The sequence below is a fragment of the Polypterus senegalus genome, chromosome 13, assembly GCF_016835505.1.
Source record: "Polypterus senegalus isolate Bchr_013 chromosome 13, ASM1683550v1, whole genome shotgun sequence".
In the NCBI taxonomy this organism is placed as follows: domain Eukaryota; kingdom Metazoa; phylum Chordata; class Cladistia; order Polypteriformes; family Polypteridae; genus Polypterus; species Polypterus senegalus.
Genome location: NC_053166.1, coordinates 92,760,618 through 92,777,443, shown reverse-complemented (window position 1 = coordinate 92,777,443; position 16,826 = coordinate 92,760,618). Strand labels below are relative to the sequence as shown.

Here is a 16,826-nt window from a genome sequence, read left to right as displayed (position 1 = left end):
AGTGGTTCTAGGCAAAGTTGAGTCTAGCCTTAATGTGCTGCTGTGTGAGAAAAATAAATTTTCCTTAGATGATGACCTCAAAGCCAGCCATGATTAAGAGCAATTACAACAGCCATTTTTGAGACATGAAGTCCAGAAATTACCTTTGCAGGGATTCCAGACTTCTCAGTTGACATTGCTGCAGTCTTTGATATTTATCACTTGTGACCACACCCAGCTTTGTTTCTCACAGAATGCGTCTCTTTGTATGTTGCAATGTTCTGTAAATTGCAACACGCTTGGAAATGGCAGTACTGTATAGATTTTCTCCTTAACAGAGACATCCACTACCTTCTCTCTGAGGTCCAGACATATTTCTTTGGTTTCTGGCATGATGAAATTACTTGTTACAAAGATCTCAAGAGTGGTGCCTCTCAAGTGCCACTATCCCTGTTTGTTGGAGTCCGTTTAGTAAAGCAATCGAGTCATACAGGGAATGGGTGTGGTTTGAAACATGAAAACATCAATTTGCAATCCTCATTTCCTGATTAATTCACGTGGGGGCTAATAACTTTGACCACCGATCTATCAATTTAAGAGATTTTGACCAAGTCCAAAATGTAACAAATGGATGGCCTTTGCACCAAGGGATGTTATACTCTGTAAGGTTTCATGAATTTTGTTAACACTAGGCTGAATTCTTGTTCCATTTCTGTTGTGGGACTAATAATTTCGTCCAAAAATACCCTCTGCCCTAAGGTTGAAATGCTGCCGTATTACTGATTCAGACTTTTTTTCCTGCCCCAAATCTTCCTTTTAGTGTCTTTCGCTTTTTCTGACTCATTTTCCTGCTCCACCCTCTCCTATTCATAACTGTCTTGCTTCATTCCTATTTTAAATCTACACAATCAAGGCAGACGCCTGTGCACGGGTTGCAAGATGAGACTTGCACTGCAATAGACAGCCTTAGTTTCTGTCGAATTATGTAATGTATCAAAATAAAAAATTACATTTACTGTATTATATTTAAAATTGTTTTGTCATACATATTTTTATCACGCTTAATGCTCTGTGCTAGTCAAAAGCATGCAACTGCAAACAAGGCAACTTCTTGCTTGCAATTTGTACGGCTCTATGATTTCCAAAAAGTGGAGTCCACAGATGAAGTCATGGATTTGACACACAAAAACACACATAACAAATGTCCAAATACAAACCCAGAAATGTGTAGAATTTGGAGAGATGGGGGAAATTATTACAGCATTTCTGAACAATTTTCACGTTATGAATAATCTGTCCTTATATCATTCTCAGCAATATTCCAGTTATTTTTTTTTTTTTATGAATCAGGGCACAGCATTTGTCGAGTGCATCTCTACTGTGCCTCAAAGAGGATCTCTCTCTCCTTCTTTAGTCTGCTGATGACTTCAAGGGGTACACAATGGAGATTCCCAAGGGCTGCGCAGATAGGATGACCCTACATGCACTTTGCAGTGAGGGGATTTCCCTCGGAAACAAGTTAAGAGATACTCCGTGAACTAAACACAAGCGCCTTATGATTATGCACTGCAGTGTGAATGCGTGTCAGAGATGAAAATGAGCCAAATGGCCACAGCTCCAAGTTAAACAAGTTTCACTGATTAAGGGCAGAAGAATGGAAGAACTTTTCGTTAGGTGAAATTAAGATGCTGTAAGCTGCAAACTGGATTTTTATTTAAAGTTATAACATTTTCAATTATGCATAGAATATTAAAATGTCTATTTCTCCATCCTGAAATTTCTTTTGTGCCCTGAATTTCTAGAAGTTACTGAATACGTGTATATGCAATTTCAATAAATGGAATACAACATGTCATTTAAAAAGAATATAAAGCACCATCTCTGTATTGTTTATGTTAACTGTAGTTGATTGCACATACTTTCTTATAATAAACTTCAAAAAAAAAAAAAAATCAAAAATCACAGAAAATGAGAAAAAGATACATTGGATTTTTGAAACAAAAAATGAAATTGATTTCTTAAAGCTCTAAACCTGTTTCTCCCATTTCCAGTCACAGTGCATTTATGGCATGTTTTCCGTTTCTCAGTAATGGAAGCAGTTTGAGTCGCCACACACATCGGAACAGAGGCTCAACAACAAGTGACTCCCTTCTAGTAGTATAGTAGGGTAAGATTTCGACTTTGGTATCGATATTAGTTTTCAAATCTCAGTACTGGTACCAAATTAATATTAATGCAAATCACAGATAATTGTCTCACCGCAGCTTTGATCCCTCAGCCCACACACACATGAGCCTCCCTGTTCTGCCACACGCTGCAAATCTTTACAAGGAGCCTGGGGTCTCCTTGGAGTCTCCAGCTTGTTTACATTTACATAACTATATATGTTCAAAGAGCATCCCCCCTGGGGTTTCTAGCTAGATGTAATACATATGGAAGACTGGGAGATGGTGGGGGCAGTTGAGAGAGTGCTAATACATGACTAAGCGTGAGGTGCTTCAAAACTACCATCATATGACATGTGGCGGTCATGTGTGTGGGCAAATCACTTCTAACCACTACTCAAATGCTGCCTTGTAATGTCATTTCAGTTACACCACTTAAAACTCCAGTAGTGGTAAGGTCAAGGTACCCACTCTGCACCTCCCAAGTCAGAACAAGGGACAGTGAGTGCATTTACATGTGATTTAATAACCCAGTTATTCACAGAACCACAGTTTTGACAATGCCATGCATACCATTACTGCAATTAGGGAAACCGGGATATTTATACACACAGGAGGAAACACACGAGTAACCCAGTTATGTAACCATGTAAACCCTTAACTGGGCTGCTGTTAAGCATTTTGTAGTCAGCGCATGTCTGCTCCACACCATTATTCTCAGCATGTCTTTGCTTCGTACACACATCCAGCAGCCATAGGTCAAAAATGGTGGAAGTGTCCATGAAGATAAATGTCCACAGGCAAATGCCTTCTCCTGGTTGAAATAATCTGTCTCAATATTTCAGAAATCTCTAAATTTATGTTGATGATCAAAACATGCAATGCTAAGCTCAGCAATCTCAAGAGACGCAGTCTTCATGCTTATTTTCCAATTCACAGCGATTGTTGCTGACGTTTAATTCTTGATGTAGAGCCTTTTGGTAAAATCAAAAGTGTTTACCCAAAGGACAACTCCACAAGTGGACTCACGCATGTAAATGGAAGTTTTTTTAAGAAACCAGCTTGTTCCTTAACCGGTTACTCACTTTATCCTGATAAATACACTCAGCATGAGCAAGAATTAAATACAGAGAACACCAAGTGTTTCATTGTGTTACTTAGTGAGAGTTTTTCTTAATCGCTGCTCACTTTCAGTTCACAATACTGATGTCATTTTTTCAGTCGAACTGAATAACTACGGACTTACAACACTGGAAGGTGAATCTGTCTTGCCAATGAAGCAGTCAAAAGTGCCACTCAACAAGTGCAAATCAACACCCCAGGTTAGGCTGACATCATACCTTCTCAAACCTTAGTTATGGATAAACTGAGAACATTAGAACAATTTTAAAAAGAACAGTCTATTCAGTCCAACAAACCTCATCAATTCAACTAATGTGTAAAGTTTTACAGTCTAACACACTACTTTTGTAATTTATTCCAGCTGTCTATAGTTATCTGTGTGAACAAAATCTTTCTAACATTTTTTGAATTTAACCCTTAACAAGTTTCTATCTGTATTCTTGTTGAAGAATGAAATCTGGTGCATGACACTTTAGCTACTGACTAGCAGAAGAATGTCTGCTCCTCCTGTACAAATACAACAAAGAGGACAACCAAGTGACTGTTTCTCTGTGCTTTCCAGAGCAAACCAAGGTAACATCAACAAAGTTCTGTCAAAAGTATAATTGTACAGGTCAAGCTACAGTACCTACAGCATATCCCATCTAGTTTGCCATCAAATGACTATCTGCTTATGCCACTGGCATTCCTATTTCTAATGCTAATTCATGTACACATACCCTCTCTCACCACATCCATAAACCTTCTCTTAGGCCTTCCTCATTTCCTCTTACCTGGCAGCTCCATCCTTAACATCCTTCACCCAATTTACTCAGCATCTCTCCTCTGCACATGTCCAAACCAACACCATCTCGCCTCTCTAGCTTTGTCTCCAAACCATCCAACCTGAGCTGACTCTCTAATGTACTAATTTCTAATCCTGTTCATCCTCATCACACCCAATGCAAATCTTAACATCTTTACCTCTGCCACCTCCACCTCCTGTCTTTTTGTCAGTGCCACCATCTCCAACCCATATAACATAGCTAGTGGCGGTGGGTGTGTAACAGCAAGATGCAGAGGACAGGAAGATATGGAAACAGATGATCCGCTGTGGCGACCCCTAACGGGAGCAGCCAAAAGAAGAAGAAGAAGAATTGTTTTATTAGGCCTGAACACAGCACAATGCTTTCTTTCACCCTCCATGCCATTACTGCAGTGCAGAAGTTTCTTTATGTACAGTTGCTCATCTTGGGCTACAGGAGACACAGCTCTCATTATCTACTTACAGGTTGAGGAAACACCATCCTTACTCTGTAAAGCCCTCACAATTTCAGACTACTTGGCTTTCTGCTCCAATTCTATTTCAAGAAGCTCAAAGTCTATCATTACAAATTCTAATTCCTAAAGATAGAAAGTGAAATCCGTTTGGATCAAACAACCCAGCTGGCGGTTCACAAAAGGTCACCAATCCCAAAAAACAATGGCTTGCTGTAATCTATCATGCAAACATTTGCTCCCGCCACATCACGCTTATTGTTTGCCTGTGATTCAGTCATCTTATAGCTACTTCCTATGCCGTTAATACACTGCCAGGGGCTCACTATATGCTGTCTTTTTTTCAGAAGAGATGAACAAATACTAATGAGAATTTCAAGATGGCCATCAACCACTGTCCTTATACCCATGGAGCCTTGGTGCACTGGAAAGGAAAGCATGATTCTGACTAACAACTACAAAACACTGTGATCAGTGAATAGATGAGAAATCAAAGGAAGGTAAAGAATTCTCTTCTGCAATTAAGTAGATTATAGTCTGAATACTGCACTCTGCAAAAAGTCCATCCATCCTGCCTAAACCTACTTTAACCAGTTTATGATCACTGGTAATAGCCAGATTCTACTCTGGCTATTCTGAGTGGAAGGCACCATTCCATCACGGGATACACACCCATATTCACTCAATCATATAGAGACAGTTCACAGTCGCTTGTAAATCTAAGCCACACATCTTTAGAATGTGTGTGGGAAATTGGAGGGTCTGGAGAAAAAAAAACTATACAAACACAAGAAGAATGTGCATTGTGTACCCTGGAGATAGCAACAGGACAGCAGTACTAACTACTGCCCCACATCTCACACAAACAGCATCTTTAAAATATTTATGGATTCGCAACAAACAAAGATAATGGTGCATGGGAAATCACCCAGCATGCACAAGGCAAACATTAACCTTAACTGGGGTTATCTTGGAGAGAGGAAAGGAGTACATTCAGGTAATTCTAAGCCTGATGGGTAGTGCTGGGCATTATACCAGTTCATACCGAAAACCATTTTTTATTTTTGTTATAATATGGATTTTTCTTATTCCGCAACACCGGTTTAAATTGCCTAAACAACGTTCAGAACGTGGCACAGCGGAAAACTGTTTAAGGTGGACCTTTTTCACTGCTACACCGCTAAACAAGCATACAATGGAGTACAGTACATGCATTAGTAGAGGTACTGCGTGGTGAAAATGGACAGAGAACATTCCAAAACTGAAGCTGTAGCAGACGATAAAGTTGAACATGATGACACAGAAGAATTTTTGCTGGAAAAAGGAGTCACATCTGTTGTCTGGAGATACTTTGGATTTAAAAGGTCAGATGTGGACCATTATGTTCAAATGTGTGAATACTGTTTCTATACTACTGGATAATACTGCAAACCAAGTTGTATTTTTTTTCAATATTTTGTAATGTACCTGGGTACTGTGTAATAGTGTGATGACATGTTGACTTTATTCTCGACATTTCCACTTTAATCTCGACGCTTATGACAAGAATAAAATCAACATTTCAACTTTATTATCACCGTTTGTTGAGATTAAAGTCGACATGTTGACTTTATTCTCGTAATTTGTTATTAAAGAAGAGCATCGTAAACTAAACTTCATCTTAAAATTAATATTTAATTTACTAGATTTTCTCTAACCCCATCATAAGTTATGTAGCACATTAAATGCTTTGTGTTGTGTTCCCGGAGCCATGTTAATCGCTACTGCTTCTTAAACTGACTTCCTCTTGAACTAAGAGGAGGCGCTGGCAACACACAGAATACATTAATTTCATGATATTCCTGCTTCCTGAACATTTAGAATGCTAAGATAAATATTTCATATAATTTTCATGATGAAATGCAGTAAAGCATGTATTAATCATGTTGGGGGCACGGTGGCGTGGAGGTTGCACTGCTGCCTCGCAGCAATGGGGATCCCAGGTGTTCCCTGCCTCGAATTTGCATGTTTTTCTGGTGGGTTTACTCGGCGTGCTTCAGTTTCCTTTCAAAGTCATGTAGGATGTGGGGCTTTGTTATGCTATATTAACCCTGCTAGTGTATGTATTGCTCATATTTACCCTGCGATGAGCTGGTACCCTGTTCAGGATTTGCTCCTGCCTCTCACACAATGCTTGCTGGGATGGGCGCAACGCTGAATGGATGGCATAATTAAGCATGTATAACGAAGATTTTTTTTAAAAGTTCTGAACACTCCGTGGTCCAAATTTATAACTAGCTTTAATTTCACAAGGACATTTATCGTGTGGCGATTGGTTATGTGGAGAAAGAAAACGGAAGGATAGTAACTGGGGGTTTGGTACTTCAGACAGAGACAGCATGCATGCAATAAAGAAAGCCCACTCAGAAGAACATCCATTGAATTCTGTGTTTGTGTCTTAGACCATCAGATCTCGAACCCAACATTTACACAATATTTAAATTAAACCTGTGTGATACCCATTCATACATCCAGTTTTTTGAAGCCTCGTCACATCTGCCATAAAGTTCTCTACACTGAACATACACCTGGGGACCTCTTACTGCAAGGCACTCTCACTTGAATTTCAGCAAATTTGATGGCAGCATTAGAAAACTGGCTTGTGCCACTGCTCACACTTCAAGACAGTTATCAGAAATTTCTGACACGACAGCCCAATTGTAAGATGCACTCTCATACTGTAAGTGAAACAATGACCAAAGAAGCTGAAATTTCAGCCAACTTGGAAAATCATGCTTAAAACCGTGCCAAAATCACACAGCATATGTGCAGTTATAGATGTCTATGTTGTTTTATGTATTTTCTGGTTTTAGTATGGATGAAATTACTTTTGTAAACAATGTGAAACTGCTAGTGCAGGCTGATATTGTTTTCATTTAAAAATGCTGTTTTTAAATGAACATATACTAAAGTGCAAGTAGCCCTAGTCTTAAATTTGCAGATCTATCTATCTATCTATCTATCTATCTATCTATCTATCTATCTATCAGAGTTGTGTTTGCACCGCTGATGATGCTGAGCTCACTGAAAGTGAACATTAGTATCTGCCAAAGGGTTAATCTTGTCATCTCCTCTGTTCATGATTTTCATCAATCAGCTATCAAGGCAGAGTCAAGGTCTGGAGCGTATTACAGAAGTCTAGGAACTTACAGATTTCATTTCTGTTATGTGCAAGTGATGCTAACGTATTGACTCCATCACACAGTGAACTACAGCACAAACTGAAAGGTGCTGCAGCTAAGTGTATTGTGGTTAAGATGAGAATTAGAATCTACAAATCTCAAATCTCAGGTCATGGTTCTTTCTGGAGATATGGTGTGGACATCTTCTCCATGTGCAAGAGTTCAGGTGCCTTGTGGTGAGGGTAGGTGTTATAATGAGACTGATGAGTGAATCAGTGGGGGTTTGCAGAACTGAGAGGTAAGTCATCAGCTATAGCTTTTTGATTTACTTGTCAACCAACATCCATCTGCTCATTTATGGTTATGAGTGCTGGGTTATGACCAAAGAATTAAATTGTGATCACTAAAATGAGGCTCCTAGACTCACTCTCTAAGATGAGGAGCCCAACAATAGGGGAAGACAATGGAGTGGATCAGCTGCTTTGGAAGAGAAGCCAGTGGGTTTGGGGATCCAGGCAATGGGCAATGAGTGCTGGGACAATTTTAATTCTTGTTAAAATGGTTTCTTTAATCTGTTGACTGTTGTATTTCAATAAAAAATATGACCTATAAAAATAAATAAACAAAATAACAGGAAGCCAGTCAAGGTGGTTTGGGCATGTACAGTAGTTAGGATAGCCGAGTACCTCATACAGTGGGTACACCAGGCACAGCCTATTGGGAGAAAACCTAGGGCTGACCAGGATACTTTGGGATTGGGTCTGCTGAATGGCCTGCAAATATCTTTGAATTTCTCAGGAAAAGCAGGAAGATGAAGCTTGACATATGGCAGTTGGGTCATTTTAGCCTGGCACATTGCCACTGCGATCCTTAGCAAAAAAGGAAAATAAAGAAAAACAATGTTGATACTGGCCATAGATTTGTCAGCTGCAGCAGTACCCATCACTATAAAGCAGCCATGCTGTCAAGAGACTGCGGTTCTCCACTTCTTTGGCTAAGCTACCATAGAGTGATCTCCGCACCTGAAGCACTTTCTCCCAATTAGTTGCATAAAGCAAAATATCCAACACCAGTGACGAGCAAAACAGACACATTTTGTTTTGCGTGCAGTTCTGTGAAGTTAATAGTACAAACGGCCACCTCTGTTGGCACCCATTGTGAATTCCAGGAGAAACTTGATGACGCCAAGCACCACATCACCAATGGTTATGTGGCAGCAAGAGCCAGAATAATATGGCATCATCCGGAAATTTAAATTAAAAAAGTGAAACAATTATCATATAAAAACAATCTCAGAAAAATAATATGGAATGATGAGTAAATATACAAACCAAAAATAAACCTATTCACCAAAGGAAGCTCCATGGCAATTATTTTTAAAAGCAAAACTACCTTTGGAGCTTGACTAAACATGCACACTCACAAAGGACTTAGGAGGCAGTCATGCTATAAAACCCCAGAAATTGGCTTACAGACACCTTGGCGCAGCACTTCACATGTCATGTGGGCAGCCCCCTCATGTCCTCTACTCTTGCCCAACCTGCACATACTCCAACTTTGCCTAATTTTTATTTACTGCCATTCAGACTAGCAACATTCCCATGAGGCAGTTTTGTCATGACAGGTTTACTCACTTGTAAAGAGACTTCCTTCCAGCTTGGAGGACAGTCCAACTATTGTGATTTATAACAATGGAAAGCCTTGGTTCACCATAGAACTAAATGTTCTTGTCAAGCAAAAGAAACGACCCATAAAACTGGTGATAAGGAAGACTACAAACATCCCAGGAATCGGCTTAACAAAGCAATAAGATATGCTAAACAGAAACATAAAAGTAAACTGGAACTTCAGTTTTCAGCAAACAATGGCACCTCTGTTACTTCATTCTGTTACTAGCATCTCCGAGTCCTCACTCAGATTCATCCTCTCTGACAAGCTTAATACGTTTTACAGAAGATTTGAAAAAACATGGAGTTGAGCATCAACAGACCTTTTGCTTCTGTCATCCCGAAGGGGTTCTGACACCAGTCAACTTCTTTACATTGGTCTTGCTCCTCTTCCTTCTTTTCTACCATGGAATACGATGTCTGGAAGCTGTTTGCAAGGCAGTCTAACCTGCAACGATCAAACACTGCGCAAGGCAGCTCACTCCTCTTTTCACTGACATCTTTAACCAGTCTCTTCAATGGTGTACTGTCCTGGATTGCTTTAAATCTTCTGTTATTCTTCAAGTTCCCACAAAAGATAAAATAAGCTGCCTTAGTGATAACTGACCATTGCACTTACTATCAGTTCTAAATAAAATATTTGAATGGCTTGTTTATGTCTGTTACTGCTACTCATCTTGGCCTACTTCTACTGTAACGGAACTTATGCCAAAATATTCTTTGTTGACTTCAATTCAGCAATGAACACCATTGTCTCTGAACTGTTTGTAACTAAACTTCTACAAACTGAACTGAATACTTCCATCTGTAAATGGATTTACAGTTTTTTGACAAACTGGAAACAGTACACTTGGATGGGTTCCCACCTTTCACACTGTCACTATATCAGCACAGGAGCCCCTCAAGTCTGTGTACTCCCAATTGGTCCAATGAGGTCAATTAAGTTCCCCAATGACACCACCATTATTGAAGTAATTACTAATGGAAATGAAAAAAAGATATAGAAAGGCAGTCACTCGTCATTCGTCTTGGTGCACCACAAATAAGCTGGTACTCAATACCTCCATGACAGAAGAAATGGTAATTGACTTTTGCAAACAGCAGTTTCAACCTTTCTGTCTAGAAATCAATAATTGTCCAGTCAATTTGGTAGAATTCTTCCATTTTTTGGGGCACAACTACCACAAACACTCTCAGTAGGGATATAACCACCACTCATCACTAGGAAAGCTCAGCGTCAGATGTTCTTTTTACTCCAACTAAAGAAATTAAATATTTTCAGACCATCCTAGTATAATACCACAAAGCCCTAACTGAATTTCAGGGCAGAGTGGTGTCTCTGAGACTAGGGATCAGTGACGGCAATTGAAAGGTTGCCAGTTTGAATCCCATAAATGCCATAAGTGACTCTACTCCATTGGGTCCTTGAGCGAGGCCCTTAATCTGCAATTGCTCCATCCTGGGTATGACATTAACCTGCATCCAGCCCTGCAAGCATGTCCTCCAACTTGCAGGAAAACTTGGGGGTTGATGGCAGGATTGGCACTCCAACCACTGTAAAAACGCCACAACCGCCCCACTTTTCCACCCCGTTCGAACTGGCATGGTGCTGAGGTGCCATCCATTGAAAAGCTGTACTTGGGTCGTAATTTGGGATCCTGAGCTGATTTCTGATGTGGTGGGTGCAGCAATGTACCAGTGCATGCTCCCAACCCCCATTAATGAAAATGTGACTGCGTCCTCCATTATTGTCTGGTTTGGTTCTGCAACAGCCCACTCCAATTACCGGGTACTGTGAGGTCTGCTGAGAAAACAGCTGGCTGTGCTCTTCCATCTGCAGCAAACCTGTGTGCATCTAGTGTTGTAGACCATTTCAGGAGGGCCACCACTGACTCATCTCACCCAGGTCATCTCTTGTTCCAAAAACTCCCCTCTAGTAAACCCTTTAGATCAATTTAAACTGATATTAACAGACAGTTGAACAGTTTCTTTTCCAGGGTTGTGGCCCTCACACAGTACATAATACTCTAGGAAGGTATGTGTGTGTGTACAATGAATATATACATGTATGGGAGTGTGTGTGTATACATATTATACACACACATGCTTCCATTTGCACATTTTCTTTATAATTGCATAGTTCTCTAACTGCTTATAATGCAAGTTGTTTAATTTATGTTATTTGTATGTTATAAGCAGCTCAAAGCTACCAAGCTAAATATCTGTACATTAAGTACTGGTGAATAAAAGTGATTCTGATCATGAAACTCATTTCACATTAAATCAATCTTCGCAAATACAACTGCACAACGAAAAACAAAGGCAGAGCAAATGGATTATACTACAGAAGGAGGACTATACCAGACACAAACAATTTCTGGACTCCTCAGTGTGTTTTTAGCTCCTGTCAGCTTTCTGTCAGTTCCGTAAAGCTGGAAGAATTTCGTTTACAGGTGAGTAAGCCTGCCTTCACTGACCTGTCGTATGACAAGGATGACTTTAGGCGTTGTGGGGAAAAGCAGTCTCAACATTTCTACTGAATTATATGTGGCGAGTTAGGTTCAGTCATCCTGCTCTGCACAACATCCAGTAAGCTTACAGTTGAGCTGAGCTCAGTTACACAGAAAAACTACAAATAATTATCTGCACTTAGGTGGTGATTTTACAAGTCGTTCTGTAGTAATGAGAAGCAGGTCAGCTTAGTGGGATTCATGTCAGGGAGGTAGCTATAAAGCAGGCCTAGAACGAATATCTATTCTGCAGAAATAACAGAATCTTCTGGTTCAGTCATTTTGCTCCTGCAGTATTTGTTCCTCATTGCAAATCGAACACCCAAGTGCCCTCTGCTGGAGAGCAAACAAACTGCAGTATTATAAACTGAGTTGGACTTTTCATTGCAGCAATCAAGTCAAGTCATTCTCTTGTCAGATCATGTAACACAAATGTACAGGGGAGTAAAAAAACTTGAGTACTTGATCCACAGCAGTAGAGCAAAATTAATTTAGGAGCAAATTTACACAATAGAGTATCCGCATAATAAATACTTTAAATTGTCAATTCATCAGTCACACGTTTTACAAAAACAAACTCATCACACAGCTAAGCACAGACATACAGACAATATATAATACATACTAATAGCATTAAATAATTGTGGAATATAGGGATGAAAAAACAGAAGCAAGAAGTGGTGGGGTGTCGAGACGGGTTAGACACTGACACCATGTAGTGCAGAGGGAACAAGCTGTTTCAGAGCCTGCTGGTCCAGGACCTGATGCTTCATTATCATCTCTCTGAAGGTATTAATGTGAACAGTTCATTACTCACATGACTGGGGTCATTGATGATTTTCCTAGCTTTCCCTAGAAACTGCCTAACATTTATGTCTTGTAGGTGAGGAACATCACCAAATCAATGTGATTTGTTGGACAGAAGGCTTTCCGACTTAGGACAGTATAGTTGCCTTACCAGGCTGTGATCCAACAACTGAGGATGCTTTAAATGTTTTTTAATGGAAAATTACTCAGTTTGCTGGAATATATTTTGCTAAAACCATATCAACAGGGAAGCACTGCAATACCACATTCCTTGACTTTTCAACCCCATCTGACAGGTGCCACTCCGTGTTGAATTCTGAATGCTAAATGCCAGTCTGCCTTCTTGGGCAAAATACCTAGCTGTCCTAAAAGATGTTTCATTAAGATTGCTTTTAGAAGTACATTTTTTTCATTTGGTGGTGTTGGAAAAGGTAAATATTTTTCATAATAGAGAACAGGCAGGGCTACAGAAAAATAAAAAAAGGTTAGCACCATCTACACTATTAAAAATAATAGTGCTGGAGTGGTTCTTCAGAGTGATGCCACAGGGGAACTATTTTTCTTTCCAAAAAGACCCATCCACATGAAGGTTACAGAAAGAACCATTTATTTATTTACATCTGTAAAAGACTCCATAATGTTAATAACCATGAATAGCTGGTAACAGATCTGTGAAATACCAATGGGCCATGCTTTTCAAAGGGCTCTTGCTGCATATGTCCGTTAAAACAGATTAAGCCCAGGTTTTCTTATTGTGTCAATGTCCTGCAGTCCTCCATACATTAAAGATTTCATTTTTTCCTACATATTAGGAAGTTTTTCAAAGCACAAAGAACTAACTTCATATGCAAAGAACCCTTCTCAGAACAAAATGGTGATTTGTCAAGCAAAGGCTCTATGAGAAACCACACAACCCAGTAAAGAACCATAAAGTGCCATTAAAGATCCATTATTGTTAAGAGTGTAGCATAACATCTGGCTGCAGAAAGCATTGCAGCAAGAAAGTTTAGGCAGCTTTTAATGAATTCCACATAAAGCTTTTAAAACATTCTGCATTATTGTGGCAAACCACTGGATTTGTTTGAACCAGGTGTTGAGGTTTCCTTGGGGGTTCATTCATGGCAACTGGACAGATTGGAGATCAAGGCTGTGATTCTCCAAGTCATTTTGGCTTTTTTTTTGCTGCCAATGAACAGAAGTGTCCTGAAATGGCCAGAACTAGAGTCACAATTGAGATTATTACCCTGTAAACGGTGGTGCTTCTCATTTGTTGTAGTCAATGTGTGTTAATGATACCTAGTCAATGTGTAACAAACTCCAAATGAGGCCAACTACAATTTCCATAGGCCTTTATCCTTAAATCAACTTCTTGTTTTATACTAGTCTTTGGTGCTCCCTAAAGAAATGCAGAATTGAGCATGGGGTGTGCCCAGAAGGAATTTGGACAGATTCAAAGATGACTTCACAACAAGAGCTGCCTTAGCATGATCCTTCCAGAGTGCAAAAACAGTTCAAGGGGGTTGTGCAGAATCTACACTGATTAAAAGTGGAAATTCAAAGCAAGACACAATGGAAAACAGAAGGTGTATGAACACCCTCTCCACAGGGTACTTGCCTGTGTAAGCCTATGAACAGCTTTTCACAATATTTACTAGAAGAAAAAAAAGAGTTCATCTGCATGTGAAATTTAGGCAATAATAGTATTTGGCTGCGGTGGGCTGGCGCCCTACCCGGGGTTTGTTTCCTGCCTTGCGCCCTGTGTTGGCTGGGATTAGCTCCAGCAGACCCCTGTGACCCTGTAGTTAGGATATAGCAGTTTGGATAATGGATAGATGGATAGTATTTGGCACAATAGTATCCATTTAAGAAAGGGCTTCAATCCAATAATACCCAAGATGCACCCACAGCCCAATAAACCAAGCAGCAATCTCAGATGGAAATTAGACCTTGGAAAACTTATATGGGGAATGTGCAGTTCTGGGATAGAAATTTGAATGTCCATCTGTTTACTTTCTATCACTGTGTCTTTTTCTCTTTGAAATTTCTCTTAACGTTAACATTAATTTGATTGATATCTCTGGTGGTGTGATGGGAAGTAAATTTACATGTCTTTTGGATTATTCCTTCAGGGTAATTCTAGCTTGCATTCTTTACATGCCGAGGCTAATCTGAGATCTTGGTGCCCACCTTGTATCTGCTATTGAAGTAGTACAGTTGGGCTCCTTGCAGCCTTGAAATGAATAAACGGTGCTAAGAAACTAATTATTTTTAGTTTACATTCTGTCCATCACAAATGTTACTGTAATACTGATATTAAAATTAGTCATCATTAAAACATTTTGTAACATCAGAGTAGGACCAAAAATGATCTCGGCAAATTTCAGTTCAAGGGGGTAGATTATACTGGACGGGATGCCGGCCCACAACTGGCCAGCATTTATTGTATCATACCAATATCACCGGGATGTACAAAAAAACTGGAACACCTACACGCAAACTCAGGCACTTCCTGGGCTGGCAGCTGGTCACTAGTTACCCGGGCTGTGTGCCACTCGTTGTGACCGCCGTGCCACCATATCATCTTAAATAAGAAAGGACGCCTGGGCTGTGCCCTTTCTCCGTTAGGTATTCATACGCCCATCTCTTTCGAGCAACCGAGTCTGCAAGGCTAAAACTCGTCCCGCTCCTCATTTTGCTACCCTGCTTTGGCTGGTTGAAATAACTGTTAAATGCTTAAGAGATTTCGTACACTCTGGAACGATGCCTTTTTAAAGTGGTGGCACGCGTCCAAAATTAACCAGTGCCTGAAACCTCCATGAGAAGAAACCGAAACGAGCAGAACTCAACGCCGTTAACAGCGTTTACAAACGAACTGGACGGTTTACATCAACCAGGTCGTTCTGCAACCAACCCTTTCTCCTAAAAAGAAACATTTTTCAGCAGCGAGCTTGACGTCGTGTCGTTCGAGTCTGATGCCTGTAAATATTTCGAGAGTTTCACTGATGCGCGAACGGGCGCCGCTGTCTGGTTTCGGAGGCTTAACTCGTGTTTGCAGCACCGCACATGTACGACTTCCAAAAAGCTCAATAAACCGAACGATTTCTCGATATAGCGCACATTTTTCTTTGCATCTGACGTCTAAGTTCTGTGCCCTGCAAATGGAGGGTAGCTGAGCTTACCTGAATGAACTGGATGGTCAGGGCACTTTTCCCCACCCCGCCGCCACCAACCACCACTAACTTGTACTTCTCCTGTGGAACGGACTCCTTCGTGGACATCTCGGCGACTCGGCCGGTGGTGGGCGGTCTAGCTGGGCGCCGATCTTGTTCTGGACACGCTGCCTCCCTCTGTTGCCCAGTGTCGGACTGTCCGATATCTGGTGTTCAGTTCCGCGTACTTTCCCAGCAGAGCTCGCGTGTGGGAGTACCGATCTCTCTCTCTCTCTCTCTCTCACTGGTCTGCAAGCTCCCTAGCGGCTTGATCAGTCTTTTCAAAAGTTTTTCTTCTGCCCAGTGCTTCTTAGTTTCTCCTTTTCTCTTACCCTTTCTGTCTTACTTTTTCTTTTCAAACATGGCCCCCTGCTCTTCAGGCTCCTTTTTTAAAACGCTCAAGCTGTTTAAAAGAAAAGGGTTGGATGTTAATTAGCATGCAATTCGTACGCAGGAGAGGGGTGTGTCTTCATGATTCACAAAAAGATTCATCTCCGTATTTGGTAGAGGGAGCCAGGTATGGAGGAGTGGGGAGGGGGATGGGGGGCTCCAGTGGGCGTCACGGTGCGTCCCCTTCTCTACTCAGAAGTGAAGCGCTTATATTTTTGATTAGATGTCAAGGGAAAAGAGTGATGGGTTTATTGGTAACTTTTTTATGCAAGGGATACTGGCCGTGCTTCTGCTCCATTTCACCTTGCGCTTAGATTTCGGGCGCCTGTTGCTAGGCGAACGCTGGCAGGGTCATGCAGCGGAGTCCGACGGGTGCGGTCCCGTTTCCTCTTCATCCCTCTGAGATTGCGCGGCTGGAAGAACTGCGCACGCAGTGCCATGCACACACACATACAACACGTTTCATCGCTGTAACGCTTTTGAACTGTTTGCAGTAACTCCATGAAGAAGCAATGCCGACCCCCCTTTCGCCATCGCCAGAACGCACCCCACCCCACCC

The 16,826-nt window shown here is 40.8% G+C and overlaps 1 protein-coding gene across 1 annotated transcript in view; it reads right to left on the bottom strand.

Annotated features, from left to right (window-relative positions):
• Positions 1-16,313, bottom strand: part of rras (RAS related) — a 47,589-nt gene extending 31,276 nt beyond the window's left edge. Inside the window, exon 1 of the mRNA XM_039774427.1 lies at positions 15,848-16,313. Coding sequence (XP_039630361.1) covers positions 15,848-15,946 — 99 coding nt within the window. The 5' untranslated portion in view covers positions 15,947-16,313. The remainder of the gene's footprint in view (positions 1-15,847) is intronic.
• Between the last annotated feature and the right edge of the window lie 513 nt (positions 16,314-16,826).